The sequence below is a fragment of the Vombatus ursinus genome, unplaced genomic scaffold (assembly GCF_900497805.2).
Source record: "Vombatus ursinus unplaced genomic scaffold, bare-nosed wombat genome assembly UNPS02014863.1, whole genome shotgun sequence".
Lineage (NCBI taxonomy): Eukaryota > Metazoa > Chordata > Mammalia > Diprotodontia > Vombatidae > Vombatus > Vombatus ursinus.
The window spans coordinates 12,586,546-12,613,635 of NW_020954641.1; the positions used below are offsets into that span (position 1 = coordinate 12,586,546).

Genomic DNA, 27,090 nt, shown 5'->3' on the forward strand with positions numbered 1-27,090 from the left:
ATTCTGACTTGCTATAAAACTGATCCACAGGCATCCCAATAACATCTGTGATAAGTTCTATATTTAATTCCATTCTGTTAAATTTGATTCAATAAGCATGTGAGCCCCTACTATTGTTAAGAACTGTGCAGAAGCTGGTTATACAAAGACAAAAATGCAAGTCCCTGTTCTCATGGAGCTCACATTCTATTGAGGAATCATATCATTATAATCCCTAACTTTTTATTATACCAGACTGCAGAAATTTTGTGGCAAATACAGTGTTGTAACCTGCACTGGAGGTTGAGCAGATCTTAAATGCTGCCTTAGAATCACAAAAGTTAGTCCAGGTTTTCCCATAATTGTTACCTTAATCTCCTAAATGTAGCCACTACACATGAACTTGCACAATTTATCTTCACATTTACTTGTTCAGGCTTAGTTAGAACAAGAACTACCTGACAAGTCACAGATGGGCTGTGATCTGTGTTGGTAGAAGGAGTCTCCAAGCCAGGAGTTTTCCACATGGGTGAAATCATAGATCTTTCACATAATTGTTAATTGTCCTTACATTTTTCATTGCGTTCCTTCCTCCACCCTCACCCCAGGAACTCATTCCTACCATAACATTTTTTACCTGAAAAAAAAAAGCAAATAAAAAGCTTGTTATTGAAGTGGGAACCAGGTTTTAAGGATCCATTTGAAGCTGTCTCATGGTCCTCTTAGGAAGTTCTGGTCCCCAGATCGTGCAACACTGAACCAAGCCACACTATGGAATTCACCACAAAGCAATAACGTATTCAAAACTATAGAGCCTCTATGCATGAAAAAATATTCATCTACACCATTTCATTACCCACTTGAGAAATGACAAGCTGGCTCATAAGAACAGTGTTAAGCTGTTCTGTTACAATTTTACCCATGGTAAAAGTCTGTTCGCTATCTTCCAAACTCCACTTGAAACTTCTCTTGGACGTCATACAACTCTCATCATATCTTGGACTCCCTAGAACAGGCTCCTGAAGGAGGGATATTTATATTTCAACGACGTTTTCAGCGTGTTGTCAGATACGGAAAAGTTATTATAAGATGACACCATAGCGATCCAGCGATTATTCTGAGTGGACTAATCATGTGACTGAATGTAAATGTCATTAAAATAGTAATATCTGCACCACTGATGGCTGGGCTATGGATGTAACTGTAATGAACACTACAATTATCACATAAGGCTGATGACCCAAGCCCAGAAATTTGACTTGCTATGCTGTGGGGCTCAGTCAGATATGACACTGAACTCTCCCTATCACCGTGGTACTGAGACCAGAGTGAAATGATCAGATTATATAGGACGGGAAAGAAGCCTGCTGCTGTTCAGTCATGTCTGACTCTTCCTGACCCCATCTGGGGTCTTCTTGGCAAAGGTACTGGAGTGGTTTGCCATTTGCTTCTCCAGCTCATTTTACAGATAAGGACACTGAGGCAAACAGGGTTAAGTGACTTGCCCAGGGTCACAAAGCTAGTGTCTGTCACATTTGAACTCAGGTATTCCTTGACTGTAGGCCTAGCACTCTATCCACTCTGTCCCTCTGCTCCCCTAAAGAAGCCTGTAGTCTTTACCAAACCCTAATCTATAAGTATTAATAGATACCAACCACATCAGTCAGTACAAAATTACTAAATAAACAGATCCCTCACAGTTAAGCACCACAACACAAACAGAATTAAGCTAGAAACTCTATGGATTTGTGGCTCATCTTTTTGTACCCCTAATGACACCTGGCCATACAGCTGGGAGGTAAGTGGTGGAGTTTGGGGGATAGGCAGGGAGAAATTGTATGCCTGTAATTATCCACTGATTCAAGGATCATTTGAATAGTCAATCCAGATCACTCAGAAAAAGATGGATTTGGGGCCTGAATTAATTTTAACATTACTATTTTAACTTCCACAGTAACTAGAATGTAGGATTTGGACTCTGAAAGATTTGTGTTCAAAATCTTATTTGTTGTTCAGTCGTTTCAGTTGTGTCTGACTCTTCATGACCCCTTTTGGGGGTTTTCTTGACAAAGATACTGGAGTAATTTGCTGTTTGGGAACTGAGGCAAACAGGGTTAAGTGACTTGCCCAGGGTCACACAGTAAGTGTCTGAGGTGGGTTTTGAGCTCAGGAAGATGAGTCTTCCTGACTCCAGATCCAGTACACTATCTACCTGCCAATAAAGTCTGACTTGATGTGAGATCTGAGGCAAATCATTTTAACTCTCTGATTTCCTCATTTGAAAACAGGGAAAATTATAGCATCCTACCTTTTTGTAAAGGTCAAATGACATAATGTATATGAAGTACTTTGCAAGCTTTGAAGCACTATAAAAAAAAATTGACAGGGGCTAAACTTGGAATTTCATGGTACGAGGAATTCCCAAGTGAGAAAACTCCTACCAATGCAGGTTTGTGCCTTTTCTGCAAATTACACTCTTTAGAATGCTGCTTAGAATATTGAGAGTTGAAGTGACTTGCTCAGGATCACACATGTTAGAAGTGGGGCTCGAAACCAGGTCTTCCTGGATTCAAGGCCGACGCTATCCACTGTGCTTCACTATCTATCCTGTAAATTCAGAGTGTCTCAAAAGTCTTAATGCAATTTTCAGTTACCACAGCTTAAAAATGCACCAAGACTTTTTAGGAAACCTTGTATAATGCTACATAGATTCAGCTATTAGCGTCCACTTAACCCAGTAGGGCATATTATTTACAGAGGTAACGCTGGGAGGGGCAATGCTTAACAGAAACTCCCCTGTGGTCCAGAGAGGTGGAGAAACAGAGAGGAGAGAGAGCTCACGCGTCGATGTCTAGCCCTCTCTGCCCCAATCTAGAATTGGAAACCAACTCCATCCATCTTAGCCTTCAACCCAGTTACGATGGTTCAGCCTCACCCTCCAATACACAAGTTGATGCATTAGAGTTTAAATCTGCTCATACAGTGAATATGTAGCAGATTTATCATAATTTCAAACCTGCCTCCAACCATCTGATCAAAAAAGCAAGTTTCTCCTTTTAAGATTTTCATTTGCAAGCTTCACTGACCAAAATCTAAAAGGGAAGCATCACAAACTCTTAGGAACCACATTCTGCATTTGTGAGCGAGTGCCGTCAAGTCATGGAACTTGTTTTTACATTCAGAAAAACAGTGATAGGCTTCGAACACACATGCGTCCCCATGACTTTTTTGGTTCACAAACTTCATGCGGCCACTAACAGCATCTTAAAGTGTCATGCATGAAGCATGCTTGCCTAGAGAAATTCAGTTTTACTTTAATTTTTATCTTCCCTTGACTGTCCAGATCTTCAGGAAATAAATAATTCAGAAGGGGGGAATGGATTTAATTGGAGTAATGGGCTTAACCATATTAAAACTTTCCACAGAATTTTGTGAGAAGACAGAACATCTCCAATTGTTACCCAGCTCTGGTAAAGTCACACATCAATGGAAAATGTGGTCAAATATGCATTTACAGACATATCTATTGAAAAATGACCAGACACATCTGTAATTTCCCAATTTGCCCATTTCTGTGAGTGGTACCAACGATTTTCCAATCCTTCAGGTTAGTCATTTTGGCTCCCTTTTGACTGCTTTTCCTTTTTTTAGCTTAAGTTATTAACAATTGGTCACCTAATTCTGTCCTTTCCACTTCCTTTGTTATACTTCAGGCCCTCATTATCTCTTAGATTACTATAAATTCCCTAGTATATTTTGTACCTTTAATTGGTCATTTAGTGTCTTTAATGCACCCACAGAGGCAATGTAGTATAGTCAAAAGACCTGGTATATATCAAAGTATATATCACAAGTATATAAAAAAGTATATATCACAAGACCTGGGCTAGAGCCCTGGCTTCACTATCCATGTGGTTATGGACTTAGCTAGGTGGCATAGTAGACAAATCACTGGGTCTGGAGTCTGGAAGACCTAGGTTTAAATCCAGCCTCAGTCACTTAGCAACCTTGAGCAAGTCACTTAACCTCTGTCTTCCTCAGTTTCCTCATCTGTAACATGTGGTTCATAACAGCACCTACCTTCCAGGGCTGTTGTGAGTTTCAAATAAGATAAAAACTGCAAAGTGCCTAGTACAGTGCCTGGCACATAATAAATGCTTTATAAATCATTATTGTTATTATTAGTAGATACTGGGTGCTACTGCTGGCCTCTCATGTGTGATGGACTTAGAAAACCTTAGTTTAAATCAGGCTATACTAGCTATGTGAGCTGGGGCACATTTCCTCAGTTTCCTCATCTAGGAAATGGGGAGAATAGCATCTACCTCACAGATTGATGTGAGAATCAATTGAGATAATATACACAAAAATCGTTGCAAATATTAAAGTGAAATATAAATGCTGGTTATTCTTATTATTAGTAGTAATAGTAGTAAAAAGATGGGTTTGGACTAGTTAATTTCTCATCTTCCTTCCAATTTGCAAAATCCTATGATTGGTACTACATCAAGTCTACTCTCCTGTTTAAAAATGTACAATATCTTATCACCTACTATATTGTCTCCTCTACCTGTCTTGCAAAGTTTTCTGTAATTGCCTATCACCATGCTCTCCCTCCTTATGTACATCTCTTGGAATCCCCAAAATTCTTTTTTTTTTTAGGCAATTGGAGTTAAGTGACTTGCCCAGGGTCACACAGCTAGTAAGTGTCAAGTGTTTGGTCTGAGGCCAGATTTGAACTCAGGTCCTCCTGATTTCAGGGGTGATGCTCTATCCACTGCACCACCTAGCTGCCCCAATCCCAAATTCTATCAAGACTGAAGTGTCACCATCTTCAGGGGGGCCTCTGGTAGTCCTTTCAGCTGGTAGTGCCTTCCATCCATACCTGGTATCTGCTTTGTATCTGTCTTGTATCTATTAACATAGGCACATGCTTTCTCTCCTGACAGAATAGGGTCAGCATTGTTTTACTTCTTTTTTTTTTATCTCTATCACCAAGCACAGTGCTGGACACATAGCAGGGACTTAATAAATGTTTGCTGATTAATAGGCACCATCCTTCTTATCCAATTTTATTCTTCAATATTCCCTAACATAAATCTGGCAGAACTCTAACTCCTCACAATGATCTCCTTATTGTCACCAGAACAAACCATGTTCATTCTTACATCTAAGCTTTGTACATGCTGCTTTCTCTACCTAAAATGCTTTCTGGGTATCATTAGAGACCATGAGAAAGTCAAATGGGGCACCAAATAGCATAGAAGGGTCAGTATGAGCTCTAGTCACTTCCCTGAATGTTGACTTGCATGTTCATACTGTTCATTTTTTTTCCCATGGCCTAAGAAGGAAGGGAGATTGGTGCTGGGTGTTTTGGAAATAGAGTTACTATTGTATTTGGAACAATCTGAGTGGGATGTTGAGTGAGCGAGTCCTTTTGAAAGAGAATATTCTGTATTAACCTTTGTATGGGCACCCATGCATGGGTCTATGAACTAATGCACAGATGCAGGTTTTAAAATAAAAAACAGGCTTTGGTATGAAATTTTTCCACCACTGGCTTCTTCACAGATTTAGGCAGGCATTCAGGCAGAACACGCATCAAATTGTAGCTCATTAGCTCCAGTCAAATAGAAGTATAAGGTGAGGCAAGTAGTAAACAATGGTAATCCTGACTTAAGCAGGGGAAAGCAACCTTTCTTTTCCCCCTAAAACAAATAGCTGTCTCTGGGCCCACATCATTGTTTTACTATTACTGGTTAATACAACTGCAGGCAGAAGATACAGCTGTGGTCCTGAGAACAGGCTCTGATGTAAGGCTGAACATAATCCCTCATGTAATGAAAAACCTATTTCTATTTCTGCAGCCTCACTACTCTTCATATTGAAGAGCCTTGTGCCTGTCACACATTTATTGAAGCTTATTACTCATCGAGTCAGCTGGGCCCAGTTAGTATTTGGAATTATATTTTAAATCACAATTTTTCTATTATTTATTTTAGGATTCCTAGGCTATAGAAAAAGCATGTCAATGTTGTTGTTTGATGAGTTGCCAAAGGTATTAAAGCACCGGGTTCAAATTCCTGTCAAGGAGAAAAGGCCTTTATGCAAATCTGCAATACCTCTAGTTAAGTCAAGACATCAAGTCAAGCCTTATGTCCAGAACCAGGAAAAACAAAAGCAAAAAAATAAAGTGAAACAAAATAAAAAAGACCAAACCTGGGGTCAGATGATTAGAATTAAGTATTGAGAACCCCCCCATTTGGTATTAGAGTAATCTCTCCAAGTGCATTAGGATTTTTCCCCTCTTCTCAGAACATGTTCCTTCTTCTGGGTCACAAAGATAAATAGACTGGATTTCTCAGGATGATGGCACTGGGCTTGTGAACTGATGAGGTAAATGAACAGACATCTGCCGGGGGAAGAATATAAAAGCAAAGCAATTGGGGGTTTAAACTAACTAAGCCTGTGGATTTTCTGCACTGACCATCTAATCTGGGCTCACATTTAGGTACCTGTCTAGAGGTGAGGGTCAGGGAGGCAACAAGATGACAAGCATTTATTAAGGACCCACTATGTTCCAGGCACTATGTTAAGCTTAAGGGAGATAAATCCAAGCAAAAAGAAATAGGCATAGTCCATGCCCTCAGGAAACTTACATTCTCGTGGAGGAAGATGAACAAAGTAAGGGAGGGTGACAAGCATGGACTCAAGGGCTGCACAACAATGATGATCATTCTTTTCAGTTACCCCCTGAGTCTCCTTCCTACTTTTTGGTCCCTCTGGAAACATACATTTAGCAACCTGAATGCATACATCTGCATATTTTTCCTTTAATTCAGTCGCTCTCAAAGAGCGGTCTCCTTGGGTCCCTTAGATAATTTCACAGGAGTCTTTGAGGGCAGAATTGTTTTCATAATACTACCAACATGTTTTCATTTCTAATACAGTAAATATCAATAGATATAACTGACAGAAACAAAAGTTCTTTGGTGGAGAGGGGCTTAATAATTTTTAAGAGTGTAAACAATTTGTAAGAGTATTAAAAAAAGTTTAAGAGTGCAAAAAAAAAAGACCAAAAAGTGTGAGAATCATTGCTTGAACCGATGCATACTTTTTATCTCATCAACAAAAAAAAAATCTCCTCACTCCTCCAATTTTCCCTCATAAAACATATTTCATTTGCTCCTGCTCCCTAATTGGACAATCTCTTGGGTAATCAACAGTCACAATTGTGAAGCAAAAATACTAAATAAAGAATCTAACACTTTCCCCTCTATTTAGAGCAGACATTTTAAATACATACATATATATATGCACATCTATACATGTATATACAGATATACATATATGCACACCCCTGTATCTACATGTATGTATACACATTTAATTGTGCATCCAGGCTGATTTTCTCTCTCCATTTCCAGAAAGTGATGTCACAGAGAATCCCAGAGAGGGGAAGCGCCTTTAGGGGCCATCCAGTCTAACCTTTACGGAATAGCCTCAAAAAACATCCCGACAAGTCATCAACTAGCCTCCGAAGGTAGATCTTTGTTAAGGGGTAGCCATTCTATGTTTGGACAGTTCTGTTGTTTTCATTCAGTTGTTTTCAATTGTGTCCAACTCTTTGTGACCCCATTTGAGGTATTCTTGGTTTGCCATTTCCTTCTCCAGCCCATTTTACAGATGAGGAAACTGAGGCAAACCGGATTAAGCAACTTGCCTAGGGTCACATAGATATTAAGTTCCTAAAGCCAGATTTGAAGTCATGAAGATGAGTTTTCCTGACTCCAGGCCCAACACTCTATCCACAGTGCCACCTAGCTACTTGCTAGTAAAATTTTCCGGTTAAGGCCATATCTGTACTTCTGCCAAGTTATTTATTTCTCTTGGTTCTTTCCTTTGTGGCAAAGCAGAATAAGTCTATTTTGTATGCTATCCCTTCAGTTATCTAAAGAGAGTTATCACATTCCCCATAAGCCTTCTCTCCTAGGCCAACCATTCTATTTTCCTCAACTGATAAAAACACAGTATGCTCTCCCATTCCCTCGATACCCTGTTGACCTAACGATTCCCTTAACCACTCCAGGCCTCAGTTTCCACATCTGTAAAATGAAGGGGTTGAACTTGATGACCTTGGAGGTCTCTTCTATCTCTAAATCTATGATCCTGTGTCCTACCTTGTTAATGTCTTCCATTGAACCACCTAGCTGTCTCTAGAGCAGTATGATCATGCAGTTTGTTATTTTCCTTGTATTGAAGAAAGAAACAATCACAGCAATGCTTTTGGTTAAGGGTCAGCCTGGGATGGGATGTGATAAGAATAGGGAAGAGTGTGGATTAAATAAGGGCACTGAGACACACAATTTACCCAGTTTCAAGGTTGATTGAGGCACAATCTGATTTTTTTTTCTATCTTGTCAACATTCTGCCTGGGTGGGGTGCACATGCTAGTATAATAATCCCCTTAGTCATACAACCATTACAGACAATCTTTTTTCCTCCTCTCTTCAAGATAAATTTAGCTACAAGCTTTTCAGCTAGGCCCATTCTCCCATTTACCTCTGACATTAAAGCAACCCATTAGTACTTTGGTACTATGATGTATACGTACGGGGGTCAACTGACTTTTCAAGAAGTCTTGTCTAATTCGTGTCAGTTTTGAAAATAACAAGCAATAAGGCTCTATATTCCCACCAAGTAAATGGAAATGGAGCATCTTATCCTTCACTACTACCGTCCTCAGGCAGCTGTTTCATCCCAGTGACTTTCTTCAAAAAGAACCCAAGAAAAAAAATAGTTGGAAGAAAGCAGCTGATCAATGAACCAGTAAATTAAAAAAAGCCTAAAATTAAATTAACTGCAGTGCTGTTATGCATTATGCATATTACTTTTAAAAAATTAAACCTGACAGAACAGGATAAATCTGGACATCCCTGAGGATGTTTAAAGGTGGGGGGAGGGTGGAAGGAAGAGGAAGAAGGGAGAGTAGAAATAAAGAAAATAATACTTTCAACTTATGTTTCCACAAAGGTAAATAGATACTATGAGAAAGAATCAAATTTTGGATGGAAGTGTGAGTGTTGGTTTTCCACTCTAAAACCAAATCCACCTGTCAAGATTTCATAAAAATGCAAGAATATTGAAGAGATTTTTCTGGCTGAAATATTTTTCAGACCCAGTGCTACTACCTCTCTTGCTCTGAGCTGTTTGTTGTTGCTCAGTCATGTCTGACTCTTCGTGACCCCCTTTTGGGGTTTTCTTGGCAAAGATGCCGGAATGGTTTGCCATTTCCTTCTCCAACTCATTTTACAGATGAGAAAACTGAGGAAAACAGAGTGAAGTGACTTGCCCAAGGTCACATAGCTAGTAAATATCTGAGGCTGGATTTGAACTCAGGTCTTCCTGATTCCAAGTCTTGGAGTGGGCTCTATCCACCATGCCACCTAACTGCAAACTTGCTCTGTACCTGTATTATTAATTGATAGGACTTAGGTTAGGGGTAAGGTTCATGGAAGGGAGGGGTGCCCCTACCCCATGGTGTCCTGCTGAATCATTACGAAAATCTCCTAAAGTTTGTTTCTTTGAATTTGCCAAACAAAATAACTTTAAACAGTGCTTTCCACACAAGAATCTCATAAGGCTGATGTTGGAATCATCTCCATTTTTAACTGAGCCTTGGTGTGGTTGGGACATGCAAATGGTCAAACAGTTGGTAAGCATTGGGTTAGAAATCAAGCCCAAGTCTCCTGAAATCAGGCCTGGTCCTTTCCATTACATTATCCTGCCTCTCTAGAATCTAACTCTTAGGAGAGAAATTCTTAACTTGGGATCTCTGAGCTTGTTTGTTTGTTTATATATATATGTATACATGTATATATATATATATATTTTACTAAGTGCATTTCCAAATGCTTGGTTTACTTTGTAACTTTATTTTATACACTTAAAAGCATTCTTCTGAGAAGGGGTCCATGGGCTTCACCAAAATGTCAAAGGAATTCATGACACCAAATGGTTGAGAATCTCTGTCTTAGGACATGAGGACCACATCATTTGTTCCCAAATATCCTCCTTCAGCTTCATTCTACACTTTGCAGATTAGCACAATGTGGTGGGGAAAGTTTTGGAGAGAACATAAGTCACTTGCTTCCTCTATACAAAACCTTGGAGAAATCTAGGATTAAGTTAACTCCTTTACTTGTTCAAGTATCTTGTAAAGGAAGAAAAAAATTCTCACAATTTGGTCTCAGACACTATGGATCTATTGAAAGAACATATAATTTAAGTCAAGGATGGATTTTCTTTCTCCCAAAAACCCAGTGCTCACAGGGGAATAGTATCTATCTGTATTATTTCAAGCTCTGATAAACCCAATGTAGTGAAGGCAAATTGATGAATCTAGATGCCAACTGTGATTCCACAGGACATAAAATACCTTTGGTACTGACTAATTTTGAGGGACGGATAATATTTATAGAGTGACAATATGCTGTAGCGGATAGAGAGATGGCCTTGAAGTCAGGAAGGCCTGGGTTCAAGTTCTGCCTAGGATGCATACTAGCTATGTAACCTTAGGCAAACTACTTAATCTCCCAGTGCCCCTAGGCAACCCTCTAAGATATAAGGAGCAGAGAAAGTGTAGACTACATTAGTTGAAGGAGTTCCCTCACTGGGTGTTCCCTATGAAATCACAGGTATTTTATACTCTACATGCCATCACCACTATTCCCCCCAGGTAATTTTTACATTTATCATACTTTCTATTCACTGTATGGATCAATGGTAACTATTAGTTACTCCATCACCATTTATTAGGAAATATTTCCCCATAACAATAAACTCCATTCCCTATATTGTGATAACTAAGTTTTATTTGCACAAACATTGGGCTCTCCTCTGTTGTTTATCTAAGTGGTTCATGAGAGAACCAGAAATCTAATGATGCAAGATATAGTGGTAAAGCAACCTCCAAGTAATTCTCAACTATTGCTTTTCATCTCATTACACTTTGGTTGGACTTTATTGGTTCAAGAAATTGTGCAGAATATGATATGTAATTTGCTATGCTGGGTATCATTTTTCTTTCCATACTTGTCTCCTCTAATTGTCCCATGTTTTCCATTGCTTGATGTATAGCATCTCATAATTTCTGTTGCTAGTTAACATTTGCAATTATTCTCTTCACAGCCTGTTATGGCTTTTGCTTACGTCTTGCCCCTGTTTTTAATCCTGCTCCTTTCAGTATTTATTTCTGTCATGTTGGCTCTCTTCATCCTTCACTGTTGCAGTCCCTTACAACTTAGTGGATGTCACAGGTTGGGGAAGGGTTATCATAAATTTTAAAATCTACCCAACTGTGAAAAAAAACTTTCAGCAAATGCAGGAAGGGAGTAATGGTTTCTCTTGAGAATCACAGAATAGGTAGAATGATAAATATTTCCTCTTAACTTTTCTTTATTGCACAACACCTCAACTACCTCACCATATTCAAGACATGAGAAATGGAGAAATGTTGAGGGCTATTGAACACTCATTCTTCCTAGCAAGTTAACAAAATATTCTTTATCACAGGAGTCCCTATTTGGGGATGTGTTAGGAAAATGCAGAGTTCAGTGGCCCTTGAACTGGTACCATCCCCTACATATACCGGATTAATGTCACTGCACCAGGCATTCAAGCAAAACATAACTTGGAAAATACTAAAATCTCACTAAATGTCCTTATTAACTCTCTGACTACCTAGGAATCTTTACTGGGTCCCACCCTTCAGAAAATTTCAAATTAAAAATATCCTTAGATTCTGAGAAAAGACAACTAATCTTGGTACCCACTGTGGCAATCTGACCCACCGGGATTGCTCCCAACCTACCTTTAACTCTGAGTTAAAAAGTCAAGTAGAAAGAGCTAGATTTGGAGTCAGACAGAGGAACTGAGATCAGATCTTGGCCCTACCATTTTTAATGGATGACTTTTAGCAAATCACTTATCCTTTCTGGCTCTTATTTAAACATTTTTAAAATAATGAATTTAGACTAGATGGTGTATATGATAGACCAATAAACTGACTTAAACATGACATAGCAAGAGGAAATAATGAAATGATGGGTAGCCATCTGAAGAGAAGGGGCCTTTCTGATAGGGGCTGTTCCCACCATATCATGAATGCTCTACTGACCTGGCACAAGAAGTATGATCTACCTTCATACGAGCCTACTCTACGCTAGATTAATGAGCATGCTTAAACAGACAATGGAAGGCCTTAGCCATCATGATGCAATTCTATCAGTTTGCTTACTTCTGTTACACCATGAGCTTTTTAGAGTCATGTTAATGAAACTTAGATTAGACTTGGTTATATTCCACGGGGAAAGTTAAGTAGCTGGGTGCCAAATGCATTCTGTTCTTTAGGCCATAATAAACACTGATGACATTTTTTGCTGCTTAATTAAATCAACTGTCTGGTCATATACTTAGGACACAAAGTACCTTATTGTACTAGAACAGAACAAATTTTGACTCTGATCTGACACCTCTTCTCATATACCTTCAAACTCTAGATCTATGACAGTGGTCAACATTATCCCTAATTCTTGAGCGATTTGGTATGTCCAACAATGTATTTATTAAAAGAAAGCTCAAATGTATAGACCCCCAAATTCAACTAATGCAATTCTCCATTATAATCAAATTGGGGGAATTTGAGGAAGAAGATAGTCAAGTTTTGTTTGCAAAGAGGACATGTTTTGAAGGCACATCAAAGTTCTTTAAAAGCAGCAAAAAATGTCATCAGTGTTTATTATGTCCTGAAGAACAGAATGCATTTGGCACCCAGCTACTTACCTTTCCCTGTGGAATATAACCAAGTCTAATCTAAGTTTCATTAACGTGACTCTAAAAAGCTCATGGTGTAACAGAAGTAAGCAAACTGATAGAATTGCATCATGATAGTTATGGCAAAGGCAGGGTAATGTGCCCTTCTTTTATAAAGATCAGTCTCCCTAGGGAAGCTGCAGAGTCTGTTTGCACAAATCTTTCCACAAATGACCTACCTCCACTGAAAAAGCATCCCAAGGGAAGGACTTTCACTTACAGCTGTGGAAGAAGCCATGATGAAAGAAATGCAAAGACTGGAAGCAAAGTTTGTTTGCTTATCAAATACATTTCTTTTGCTTTGAGGAAGTAGTTCTGAAAGATGCCTGCAGTGGAGAGGGGTGGAGAGGGCTGTTTTATCTTAACCAAATTCTTGTCTTACTAACACACAATTTATTGCTATTATATTTACAAAGATGTTATAACCATTTTTGGTCTAATTCTCCCTCCTCCATCCTGAAAATGTACAAATCTTGTTAATTAAGCCTTAAATAATATGTTAACAATCATACAATACTTGACGCAATACAAATACTGAAATATTAAATAATGGTGTATTCCTAACGCAGAGGACCATGTTGCAAGATATGTCATTTAATAAATTTTTTATTCAAGGACAAACAGGCTCAAGGAAAAAAATTCTGGTTTTTTTTTGTTATTGTTTTTAAGGGCCCAAGAGTGTTACATGGAGTTTGCAAAAATAAAAAAAAAAATTCCATTGCAGAATGGAAGAAAGTCTAGTCCTGGTGGCCTCAAGAGGAAAAAAAAGGAGTGCTTTTAAAGTTCATTGTCAGGTCAAGTCTGCATTGCACAAGCTTACACAGCCAAACTAGACAATCCTGCCTACAAAAAAACAAAACAAAACAAAACCAAAAAACAAAAAACCAAACAAACAAATAAACAACTGGTATGGTTCGTGGGCACAGTCCTAGCAGCATTTGGATTTATTTCTTAGCTCTTCCTCAGTTACAGAGAAACAGCAACAGACTTTTAGCTCTACATCCTTATTTGCTTCTTCACCTTGAACTTCGACTAAATTCAGCTACACTTTTGTAATGGGAGTGCCAAATGACGGCAGTCTGCCAAACACAAACACTTACCAGTTTCACTCAGCTAGTTATCTCAATTTCAGGGAATCACAAATTCCTGCTAGAGGGCTTAAATGTGGTGCTTATATAGTCCCCCTAACTGCTCCTTTGCCTAAATGCTTTCTAACTCAGAAATGCAATTTGGGAACAGAGGCAATTACAACATCAGGGAACTAGAAACTCCCCTTTATATGGAAAAAGAGAGAAACTAGGAACTGCTGAGCTGGGGATTATGAATCTTTTTACCTTTCTACTAAATGGCCCACCTAACCCTAATGCCAATTGACCAGCTTCAAGCCTAGTTTACTTTCAATTCCTAAGTACAGTCCATGCGCAGGGGATGGAGGTGGTCAGCAAAGTGTAAATCAATTATAAATATCTGTCTAACTTTGGTTTGATTCTTGAACAGGCTGTGCTCTCCTGATACTTGACAAACAGCACACAGGCCCTTTTAAGCAATAAGCTAAGCCAATACACAGATTAAAAACAACCTGAAAAACAGTGATTGCAAAACAATAACTTGGGGATTATATAGGCAACCTATGATTTATACCTAGCAGATGCATTATATATGTTTAACACAGTGTCTAGCACATTGGGGTTTAATAAATGTCTCTTGATTGATCAACTGATTGATACTTGTTTGATTGATATAAGAGGTACATAATAAGGTATGATGGACAAGCACCAAGGTCTCTACAGCAGTAATTGCTGAACAGACAACTGCAATAGAAAAGCCCATAAGAAGGCTGTCAATTTTAATATTGGTGAACAACAGGTGGTGAACATTCCATATTTATAGAATTATACTCCTGGTTCCTTCAAATGTCAGGAGATTACTACTTGTATGGGTTTTTATTCTAGTTCAGTGTGAATATGAACTGCTTCATTTTGCTTTAAGTAGCTTAAAATGTAAAGCAAGAATACCTTCCTCTCGCTCTGGGGTTTGTGATCTGGGGTCTGGAAACTTAAAAAAAATATTTTGTTAACTCTTTTTCATGGTTTCCTTTGTAATGCTCTGTCTTTTATTTCATACATTCTTCTGAAATGGGGTCCATAAGGTTCATTATGCTGTCAAAAGGGTCAAGGATACAGAAAAGGTTAAAGACCTCCACTATAATTAATCCTCTGCCCTTGCACCCTGGTGAAAAGAGTCTATTATTGACTTGACTACTTGAATTAGGAGGGGTTTACCTGGTAGTTCTCCATTAAAGTCTGACTCTAATGCTTCATTATGGTATGAAGGGGAACCTGGGTTCCCAATGACTGAGCTGGTGGAATACCAGATCTGGCAGGGCTGCTATTAAGTTGAAAGGAGTTCACATATGAGCCTGGCACTATGGTGGCCCCTCTGTTGCCCCAGGACCAACCTAGCTAAGTTTGGGTAAGTTAATCATCAACTTGGCTGAGGGGTGATAAATCATTCGATCAGAGCAGTCTTTGGAGACAGAGCTAATACACTCACCAACATTATTATGGATCCATAAAGGAGTAGTTGGTAGGAAAGTGGGAAGATGGAAAGGTTTCCAGTAAGGGCACAGTGATGGACCTATATGTCTGCATCCAAGAACCTAAAGTAATATTCCTAAAGCATAGGATCTATCTATGTCACTTCCCTCCTAACTAAACTCTAAAAGCTTCCTATCACCACTAAGATTAAATACAAACTCCTGTTTGAAATTGAAAGTCTTTTACAACCTGGCTCTAGTGTACCTTTCTTATCTTATTACTCCCATTCTCCTACTCTGTAGTTCAGCCAAACTGGTCCATTTGCCATTCCTTATACACAATATCTTGTCTCCCAATTCTGGGCCTTTGTAGAGGCCTCACCTTCACCTCTTAGAATACTGAATCTCCTTCAAAGTTCAGCTAAAAAAAATCACCTCCTACATGAGCCCTATCCTCATACCCCAAGCTGCTAGTGTATACCCCACCACTTCCCCTCAGCTGATGCTTTAGCCTTATATTGTGTAGATTTCTATGTGTATATTGTATCCCTCAATTGAACATAAGCTCCATGAGGGCAGCAACTGTTTCCTTTTTGTTTTTGTAATCTCTAGGGTGTAGGTCAGTGCTCGACACTTAAGCAATACCTAATTAAAAAGTTTATTGAATGATTGATTGAAAAAACTCATTATCTGGAAGGCTGGTACCCAAGTGATGAATTTTTTAAATTGCTGTAATTCACAAAGACTACCTACTAAGGTGGTAAAAGGGCTACCATCTACATTGGCAGGGGAATCCCCACATGGATAAAATCATGGATCCTTGAAATCTTCAAGGAATAAGTATTTGGATGTAAGCAGATGCAATAATGATGATGGTAGCAGCATTTACACAGTGCTTTAAGGTTTGCAAAGTACTTTATAAATCTTATCTCATTTCATCTTACAACAACTTTGAGCAGTAGGTAATATTGTTATTCCCATTTTACAGATGAAGAAATTTAAACAGACAGAAGCAAAGTGACTTGCTGGGGTCACACAGTTAGTATGTGAGGCTAGATTTGAACTCAGGTCTTCCTGACTCCAGTCCCAACACTCTATCCATGGAGCTACCCAGCTATTTTACCTAAAAGAACCCTAAACCAACAAGATTCTTTCAATCTTGTTTTTAATGGGACTCTATCTATTTTGGGAAGAGAAAACTTTCTGTTATTTGAAACTTCTTCAGAGGGACAAATCCTCAAATTGACTGTCACACACCCAACTAGAGCTTAATTAGTGCTTTGCTCCTCTACTTATGACAAATTAGTGGGTCCTTTAAAACTGGATGTGAAAGATAAATGACAGTCTTTCTCTCTCTTTCCCTCTCTCCCCTCCCCTTTTTAACTTCTTTTCTTCCCCCCCCCCCCCCCCCCCCCCCCCCCCGCCCCAGCAGTGACAGGAATAGATTACCAGGTTAAGAATTCATTAGCATTTCTGGTAGACAAAAAGTATTCTACTAAATTCTATCTACAAGAGGAGCAAAGGACATTAAAGTGCTCCCTAACTCATCTGTGGCCACCACTTCCCCTCCCCCCCCAATGTTAACAAAGCTTGAATAAATTTTAGAGGAGTAGGAGTGATGGTGGAATTTTATTTGCTAAACTATTTAGGTCTAATAATCTAAAGCTCTGCCCTTTAGATAACGGGATTCTCCTCACATCCAGGTAACTACATTGTCAGGAATGTATACAGTAGGATGAAGTTTACCTTAAGTCTCATCAGTATGTAGTCAAATAGCATTGGAAGCTAAATGAGAGCTAATATTTTTCCTAGGCTGCATACACATAAAAGATGCCAGGTAAGTGTACTGTTCAGATCATTTTCTGTCATTTTCTTTTTATTTTCCCTATTCCTGCTCTGTTCTGTGTGATGGGAGTACACAAAATAGCAGCTAGGCTCTTAGGATTCATCAGGATGAGTCTCAACATATCAATTTCCAAGTGTAGTAACTTTAAACACATTGTAGGCTTTTAGTTTCCATAGAAAATAATCTCCTATTATTTTCAAAGGAAACTGAAAGCCCCCCAAATTACCACACTTTTAACATACTGACATGTTGATGGCCTGATGTTCTTTGGAGATCAAAGTCAGATTGGCAGAAGACAGAGCAGTTTAGCAGCTTACTTAAAACACAGTATTTTATATTTGGCAGGAATAACTGTAGTGAAAAAAGACAAGGTGACTTTCTGATATCATGTGTAGGTAGAAGGCTTTTTTTTGTTTTTTGTTTTTTCTGTTTTCCTTTTTTGTTGTTCTTGTTATTGACTTTGGCAGAAATTTGAAGAACTAAGAACTAATTTAGCATGACAGAGATGCTCTTCATCTTCTTCCTCTTACTCCACCAAAGAAGTGAAGGGTTTGGACAGTAAGTCCATGGTATATACACCATTGCTTTCACAGATGTGTTATACTAGAGAACATCTTGCCAATCACCCTGGAATCTCCAGGATGATCCTGATTTTGAACAAGGAACCCACATCTACGAGGTATCCTCCTTCTCTGCTGAGTGGGACCAGCAATAATTTTCCAAGTTTTTCAAAAGAACATGACATTCAAATGTTACATGAAAGTATGAAGGTAATGAGGTACTGCTGGAGTAGAGAGCCAGTGATAGCCTGCTGAAGCAGCATGAAGACAACCTGTTGGAAATTCCCAGAAAGGCAGCAAAGCAAAGGGTAATTAAGGGAGTGCATTAGGCCCTGAACCAAAAAAGATGGCCAAGTGGAGGAGAACTTTGAATAGGAATTCAGAGAAGATGAAGATTGAGGAGAAGTGGGTACCCAAGCAACCGTGCCAGGCAGATCCTCCTGGCAAAAATGCTGAAGTGTTGTTTTCCAGCAGCCCTATGAAAAGCTAAATTGTTAAGATGAAGATTTCTGTTTCTCAGAGAGTCACAATCAAATCAAAGGGAAAGCACTTTGTTAGCCTGTGGATGAGCATAGGAAAGAAGATTTAATTCTTCATAAAATAGGACACAGAAACTGAAGAATTTCAATTTCCTGCTTCACTAGCAGTGGGACTGGACCTTTAACTGGTATTTGTGGATTCAGTTTGGGGGATCAACACTTTTTTCCCCTAAAGAGACACAATGAAACCAGGTGGTTAAGAAAAGTTATAATATAAGGTTTGAGGAGGAAAAGATACACGGAAAGGTTAAGAGAAGTTTGGGCACTTCATCTACAGAAAAAAGAGACAGAAGGGAGATATGATATCTGACTACCAATATGTTAAAAGATGCCATAAGAAGAAAAGGGACCAATTATGCTCATTTGTAAATGAGCACTGAATGGAAAGTAATGAGTTTAAACCATGGAAGAGATCATTTAAATTGCATAAAGTACCTGGCAAATCAGGCTAACCTGAATCTCCAGAGGAAACAGCAGAATCACCATGCTAGAGAACCCAAGAAACAGACCCTGTGTTTGGAGCCAGAAAACCTGGCTTCTAACCTCAGCTCTGTCACAAACTAGCTGTATTAATATAGGCAAGTCACAACCTCTAAGCCTCTTATGGGTATTACCACACAGGATTGTTGGGAGGATCAAATAAAATAATTATGTGAAAGTGCTTTGGAATTTTTTTTTTAAATTAACACTCTCCAGAAGTATAAAGTACCATTACTTGGTTTCCTGGATAGACAACTGGACTTGGAATCAGGAAGATCTAAGTTAAAATCTTGCCTCAGACTCTTACTAGTTTTGTGACCTTGGGTAAGTCACTTAACCTCTTCCAGCCTCAGTTTCCTCTTCTATAAAATGAGGATAATAATAGCATCTATCTCATGGGGTAGTTGTGAAGATCAAAGAAGTAGCATGTATATAACACTGGGCAAACCTTAAAGGGCTATATGGAGGTTAGATATTATTACACACACTTACTAAACGAATATGCTTCGCTGCAGTGGAGGGACATTAGCATTTCTTATACTGTTCAGCTGAATCTATGACACTGACCTTGTGAAACTAATTTTGTCAAACAATGTGAAAATCTGAGAGTTGAGGAAGCTTTTGTTCACACAGACTCCGCCCAGACATTAGCCAATCAATCCAACAACAATTGGTTATGCAGTCCTTATTATGTGCTAGCCACTGGGCTAAGCCCTGGGGGTACAAATAAAAAGCAAAACCAGATACTGCCCAGGAAGTTTTTATCTTAAAGGGGAGACAATCTATATGTCGACAGAAACATACAAGACATATACTGAGTGGAAGAAAGACAACCTTACAGGAGAATGCACAATTTCCAAAGAAAGATGAAGGTGAGGGTTGGCCAGGGTTGAGACTCTCTTGAGAATCAGAGCCAAAATGTCCTAAGTTACTCCTAGGGGCGGGGACCATTTAGTGTAAGAACAGAATAATTTACTGTGAGTTCCCCTAGGGAAGTGAATGAGTTCACATGGCTTCCCAACATGCTTAATGTACTTCGAGGGAGTCGTTTATGTATGCACTGGGAGAATTATGCTCTAGGAGGTTCTGACCTAAGAGTCACAAAAAATCCTTCAACCTCAGCAATATTGGCAGGGGGAGCTAGCTCCCCTGGACATAATAAGGGCTGCAGTCTTCTAGTCTGCCAAACTGCTGGTAGAGCTCTGCTATTACACCCACCTACATGCCTGAATCTGTGAAAGAACTTGTCATGCAGTCAAATCCTAAGGTACTGCTCATTTCAAGAAAGCCTCCTCTTGAGGGGTTTGAACATGCATGGAAAATAATTTAACTGATTGTCACTGGAACTGGTAGACCTTTACTCAAAGCCTCTCTGAAAACAAAACAAACATGACAACATGGGATGTATCATAAGATTTTAAGCTTTGTCTCTTATTAGAAGAAATCGGATATATCTGGACAAGGATATGTCTTGGGTCTTCAAAATGTTCTTTACTATGGGGTCGTAAGTTTTGTCTTTGTCACGTTCCCTGCAGTCGGCCTACTCTGTAGTTGTTTTCCAGGCAGGCAGGAACTCACTGCTCCTCACCCTGCCTTGTGCTATGCCTATACTATAGTGTTTATGGCCCTATAGCACTGCATAATTAATAATATTGCTTTTCATTTTCAAACTGATTTTCATACTCTATTCCTCAATACACTTCATTTTTCCCATGAAAATAATTATCAGTGTCTCCAATTTTACAGTTAAGAAATGGAGACTCAGGAGGCAAACTATTATCCCAAGGATAATATAATATACTCCTATATATAATAATAATAACTCCTAAGAAGAGTATGAATGTTAGGAGAGAGACAGGGATCACAAGTTCCTGATCCCTTATCCTGTGTTTGACTTTACCTCCAATTCAAGGGGCTATGCGACTACATGGCTATGTCAGTGATTCTCAAACTTTTTTGGCCTCAGGATGTTTTTATTTCTTTAAAAATTGAATGCCTACCCCCCCCTCCAAGTGCTTTTGTTTATGTGAGTTATATCTATCACTATTTAACTATATGAGAAGTTAAAATGTCTTTTATTTAATATAAATTAAGATGTCATTATTATGAAAACAGTTTTGACCTCATGGATCATGCAATTGGGTCTCAGGGACTCTGGGTCATATTTTGAGAATCACTAGATTATGTGATCACCACCATTAACTACCCTGAAAACTGGCCAATTACATCATTCATTTTGAGTTATAAATTGTTTCTCAATGCTCCAGGGTCAAAGCATAATCTTACCTAAAGCATATCTAATCAGAAATGATGGATTATAAACTAATAAACCATCCTATGATGCTTAGCATCAGCTTCCAATGGCCTGCAGACTGTAGATAAAAATGTTACACAATCCATCATTTACAAGCTACGTACTCAATTAAAACATTAAGAATTCTCACTTTATGATTTCCTATTTATATGATTCCCCCTTACAGAAAGCTATTATATTTTAACTGTCAAGCTCAATAAATCAGGAAGTATCCATCTATCTCTCTACAACAAGTCGAAGCTCACTGGGGACCCTATTTGGCAGGAGTAGCCACTCCCTTTAATTCTATGGATGCGTTCTCCATGGTGCTGACCTACCCAATAGAACACCAGCCTGAGAATTGGGCACATGGGACCTCTTTGCAGTTTCCAAAAGAAAGTCAACTTGTAAAGTGATTCCAAAAGAAAATAGAGCTTGATTCTTTAGAGTCTCTTAGAGACTTCATCCTGAGTAGCCATAAGAAACTTGCTAAAAATACAATCAATTGCATTCCAGAGCTTGACAAGAAGTGATAATACATACCCCTCCACAGATAGTTATATATTTGGTGGGGCTTTATAGACCAGGCTTTATTTTCTGCTTAGAATGTCCAGCCTCTTCCTCCACTCCTCTCTCCCCATCTACCCCCAAGAAGAGGACACCCAGAAACAGCAGGAAAGCCGAGGTTAATTTTAAGTCAAAGGTGTCAAGCTTGTCAGTTTTCAATTTCTTCTGGAGTTGAGGCTAAAGGTACAATCTCCTTTATTACTGTTAACTCTGGCTGTGACTGTCTTTCTCTTGCCATTTCATTCAGGGAGCTAAAGGGGTAACCTCACAGGTGACAACTGATACTCAGGGTCTCCTTTCCTTGGAGCAATAAGAACCTTCTTCTTGGCTACCTGTCATTGATTAGTGCTTTCCTGGCTTTGTTGCTTTCACTAGGACCTGTTCCCACCTTCGGCAAGAAGCCTTTCCCAGTCCTCTGTAGTGTCTTCCCTCTGAGATCATTTCCATTTTATCCTGCATACATCTTGTTTGTATCATTGTATGCATATTCTCTCCCCCATTAGACATTTTCTGGGGTTATTTTTGCCTTTCCTCATATGCCCAGCACCTGGCACATAGTAGGTACTTAATCAATGTTTATTGACTTGATTGTGCATATGGTCTAACCCTAGGGGCTAAGTTCTCTATACTTCCAGAAGAGGAATGCCTGCCTTCCACACACTCACTGGACCCAGGAAGGAACTTCTATATCTTGTGCCCCAGTCCATATGTGAGGAAGGCAGAGCAGCTGCTCCCTAGTCACACGTCAGTGGATTTGTTTCCTTATAGAAGAAGTGTACATAAACACAGCCTGGCAAGCTACTTGTGTTTTCATCAGGGGATCTTTCTTCACCATATTCTCTACCCAGCTATGTACTAAGTACCTTAATTGGGCAGGTCAGGCTCTCTCAGAAGCATCCATCTAAGGCACCAACTTGGCTTCCTGTGGATGGCAGAAATGATAGAACCCATGCCCACAAGTCTCCTTTCATTTGCCAGGTAGTTACAATAGGTGTTGATTGAGGAATGGGACAATGGTGATCCTGGGTCCAAGACTAAGATAAGTGTCCAGAATGTAAGCTAATGGTTAGCAACTGTCATATTTCTTTCTCTTGGCTAGGTTAATAGCAGGGAGCTGCATGTATAGTGGATAAAATTGAGAAAAGAGGGAAGTTAGCAAAAGGACTAGAAGTTTCTGTGACCTAGAATGATGACTTGATGACAGCAGGAAGACTTTCCAATTTGCAGGGACAAATTTTTTGGGAAGAGGGAAGAAATTTTGTAACTGACCAGAGAAATCCCAAATAAGCACATGCTCATATCAAAACTGGGGGCAAATGCCACTACTGACTGTGCCTGTGTCCCCCCACACTCCTGCCACAGGTCCAGCATGACAAATACAGAGCAGAACTTTGGTTATCCTTGCTCAGAATCTGGGGCTTCAGCAGGGATGATGATATGCACACAGATTTCAACCTCTAGAGCAGAAAGTGAGGATGGTCTAGCAAAGAGCACTGGGTGTGGAGTGAGATGACCTCTATTCAAATCCAAGTTCTACTTGGAGCTACTTTAGGCGAATCACTTTATCTATCTGGGCCTCAGTTTCTTCATCTGTAAAATGAGTAAGTTGGACTCTTGCCTCTAAAAGCTATTAAAATTCTAAATCTATGCTGCCATGAGAAGCTCATGAACATATTGCATTGTTACATAACATGAAAACAAGTTCTAATTTTTGGTGGGTGGATGTGGGTGTCACTGGTATTGGAGTTTAGTTATCCAGCATGTTAACCTGAGTCTTATGCTGGGTTGCTATAGAGTACAGAAGACATAAGAGTGCTATTGTGTTTTGGGTTTGGTTGGAAAGGGTGGGTAATGTGAGGATGGAGAGAAGGAAAAAAAATGGGGGGGGGGAACCAATCACTTGGATTAATTTCATTTCTTAGGAAACCTCTTTGGATGCTATGGCCTCACTACCTTGTCATATTTTTTCCTTAGAGGCACTCAAAGTAAATTGGCCAAGTCTGGCCTGGCCTTTAATGAGCCCAGATCATCCAAAAGGCTGTTCTTGTTCTTGGGTTGTTGACTGATATCTGATCACAGCTGCATTCATTTAACACAATAATCCCATCTCAGAATCCAATAAAAGAGAGGCTAGGAGGCAACTCTGAGAATAAGGGTTGGGTTTGCCAATAATGAGCATCCTAAGTTATAGCCAGGAAAATGTGAAGTCAGAATTTTTTAATCTTTGTTTTGCTAAAGGTCATTTGGGATCTTGAAGAGAAGCTCATCAGCTTTAATTAGTTTTAAGGGGAGAAAAATCACTTTCATCCATCATTCACTATTCTGTCTTGCGGGAGCTGATAAATGACCTGAATCAACTACCAGGGATCTATAAATTCACTCTCAACACAGCAGCCCCTTCTGCCACCATCAGATATGCCATGCAGGATCCTCTTTAAAAGGAAAGTGCCTTCTGACGAACAAGAATGAGACCGACTGAAGTTTCAACTTACCTATGAAATAAGCCAATAGAATAGCAAGAAGCACAGCTGCTGCAATGGCAGACAGAGCAGCACATTTCCAGCTGCAGTACTTGGATGGCTTCTTCAGCTTGAAAGCATTCCTGGAGAAAGTGTTCCTGGGCAGGAGTCTGGGGGGTGGTGTGTAAACAGTTCCTGAGGTCAGAGGGTATCCAGGAGAAGAGCTGCTGAACAGAGGGGTAGTTCCAGAAGACGTCTTGAACAGAAAATGCCTGCCAGGGGAAAAAAAGGAGAGAAAAGGACACATTGACCAAATGTAGCTATAAAAGGGGAATTATGACTATATTTCCTTGTTTCTTTAAATCAGAAGAAGGGTTTTTGCTTTTTTGGTGGGGACAAGGGAAGCAAAGACTTATGATTTAATCAGCACAGGGAAGTCCTGGTGTGGACACTTTCTTCTTCAATGCAGATCAATAAGCAGTCTGCATTTTATAGTCTTAGAAAACTCATTCAGGCATTGAGGGTTTCAAAGACTTGTCCACTCTCCCAAAGCTTATATCTCTGTTTCAGAGGCAAGTCTCCAAGGATAGTCCCCTATTCGGTCTGCCAGGCCTCCTCTCTTGGATTAAACAGCCATAGCAAATTACAACACTACTCTCTAGAGCAGGGTGGACCAAGGTTATAGTATGATGGTAACACTTATCAAAATTCTCCACCAAAGTTTTACTTTGAAGTCTCATTTGACATGAAAGAGATTCGGGGTTATATACTATGCCAAAAGAACACAAGTTCCGAAAGGTCCTAACAGTCTGGCAAGAACCTGTTTTAGCCCATATGCATATCAGATCAAAAATAGGTATTACTTTAAACTGTTGTTCAGTCATTTCAGTTGTGTCTGACTCTTCGTGACCCCATTTGGGGTTTTCTTGGTAGAGATACTGGAATGGTTTGCCATTTCCTTCTCCAGATGAGGAAACGGAGGCAAACAGGGTTAAGTAACTTGCCCAGGGTCACAAAGGAAGTATCTGAGGCCACATTTGAACTTAGGAAGATGTCATCCTCACTCCAGGCCCAGCACTCAAACCACAGTATCACCTAGCTGCCCCATTACCTTAAATACTTTAAACACATAGGTTTTTTGGGTGGAGGGGTTCCCTCCTTAGAGAACGTTGAGGATCACTGTAGGTATAAGCGAGGCTCAGAGACAGGACTCAAGTGACTTGTGAAGTTCCTTCACCCATAATTCACCCATAAATCTAGAATTTCAAAGTCATATGGAGAGGACTTTCCTCACCATTGCTTGTTTTTGTTCTGATGCCTGCCTAGTACAGTCAATCTGGCAATACATTCTACAATGTACAATTTCTACATGTTTGTTCACTTAAATAAAACTCCATCTTTGATAGTAAATGTACTTCTGTTGCTGACTAGCTCAACCAGCCTTCCCAGAGTGATCTAGCCATGGGGTCTATACCGGACAAACATTTGTGGTCATCCGTCACACTGGTTTCCAACACAACCTGGACATGGATGCTTATTGCCAGGGCCTGAAAAGCATTTTAAGTCTAAGCATTTTAAAGACTCCCAGATTGAGTGATATGCTAGCATGATTGACAGCCATGTCAGAAGTTGAGCTTATGGCTAATTAATTATTTAACAAGGCCATCATTAGAATAAATGGCTAAAATTGAAATCTTCTTGGATATATATATGAATATCAGACCAAGGCTAAAAGTTAGATGAAGCCTAGAAAGCAAGATTCTGTTAACAAGGTTTCAGTTCCCTTTCTAACAACTTTTTTCTGCTTGATCTTGATTGAAATGATGATTTTGAAAAAGTGTATTTTCTGGCTATGCTTATTCTGTGCTATATTGTGAACCCAGACTGCAAGATTTTATTTAAATTTTGACAAGACACAAAAAGAGACAAGGACAATTTTGAAAAAGTCTTTCTAAATCATTAAATAATAACCCACTGGCCTATGATTAAACCAAAACACAAGCAAAGCAAAAAGCCTGGGCGATATCCTTTAAAGTATTTATTGAACTACTTAAAATGTATTTTTGGAGCATGGGTGGTAATAACAGAACATTAAGGAAAAACAAAACAAGGATGTGTCTTTCTTAAATGAAAAAAACTATCTAATAAGTAAAGATTTAAATACTAATAAAACATTAGAAGTTATCTTATCTCTTCTCCTTTTCATAGTCAAACTCCTAGCAAAAAGCTGTCTATACTAGTATCCATTTTTTCCACTTAAAACTCACCTCTCAACCCCTTGCAACCTAGTTTCCAGTATTATCACTTGACTATAACTACTTTCCTCAGCATTAGCAATTATCCATCAATTGTCAAATTCAATTGTCTTTTTCTCAGTACTTATTCTTCTTCACCTACGTAGCATACAGCACTGTTGACCACCCTCTCCTCCTCGATATGGTCACCTCCCTGGGTTTTCACTATAATTGCTTTTCTGGTTCTCCTTACACCTGTCTAGCTGTTCCTTCTCAGTCTCATGTGCAGGATTATTGTGCTTGTTCTAACAACAACAACAAGCATTTATATATTGCTTTAAGGTTTGCCAAGTGCTTTATAAATATTATCTTACTTGATCCTCACAACAACTTTTTAAGATGGATGCTAGCCCTCTAAGAAAGAAACTGAGGCAGAGGGTTTAAATAATTTGCACAGAGCCATACAGCTAGTAAGTTTGTCTGAAACTGGATGTGAACTTGGGTTTTCCTGACTCCCAAGTTCATCACCCTATTCATTGTGCCATCTAGTTGCTCTCTTTCCACTTTCACTGAGGATGAGTATCCCTGGGCTCTCTTGTCTCTATATACATGCTTTTTTGGATGATCTCATTAGTTCTAGTAAAGTCAACTATTACTTCTATGCAGATGACTCAGAGTATCTATCTATCTATCTATCTATCTATCTATCTATCTATCTATCTAT

General features: G+C 39.2%; 1 protein-coding gene across 8 annotated transcripts in view; it reads right to left on the bottom strand.

The window, feature by feature from the left end:
* The window catches only part of TENM2 (teneurin transmembrane protein 2), a 392,109-nt gene that overhangs the window by 221,281 nt on the left and 143,738 nt on the right, over positions 1–27,090 (bottom strand). For all 8 annotated transcript variants that reach the window (XM_027841747.1, XM_027841746.1, XM_027841748.1 and 5 more), the window contains exon 4: positions 24,166–24,404. In XM_027841747.1, the coding sequence (XP_027697548.1) occupies positions 24,166–24,404 (239 nt within the window). The remainder of the gene's footprint in view (positions 1–24,165; positions 24,405–27,090) is intronic.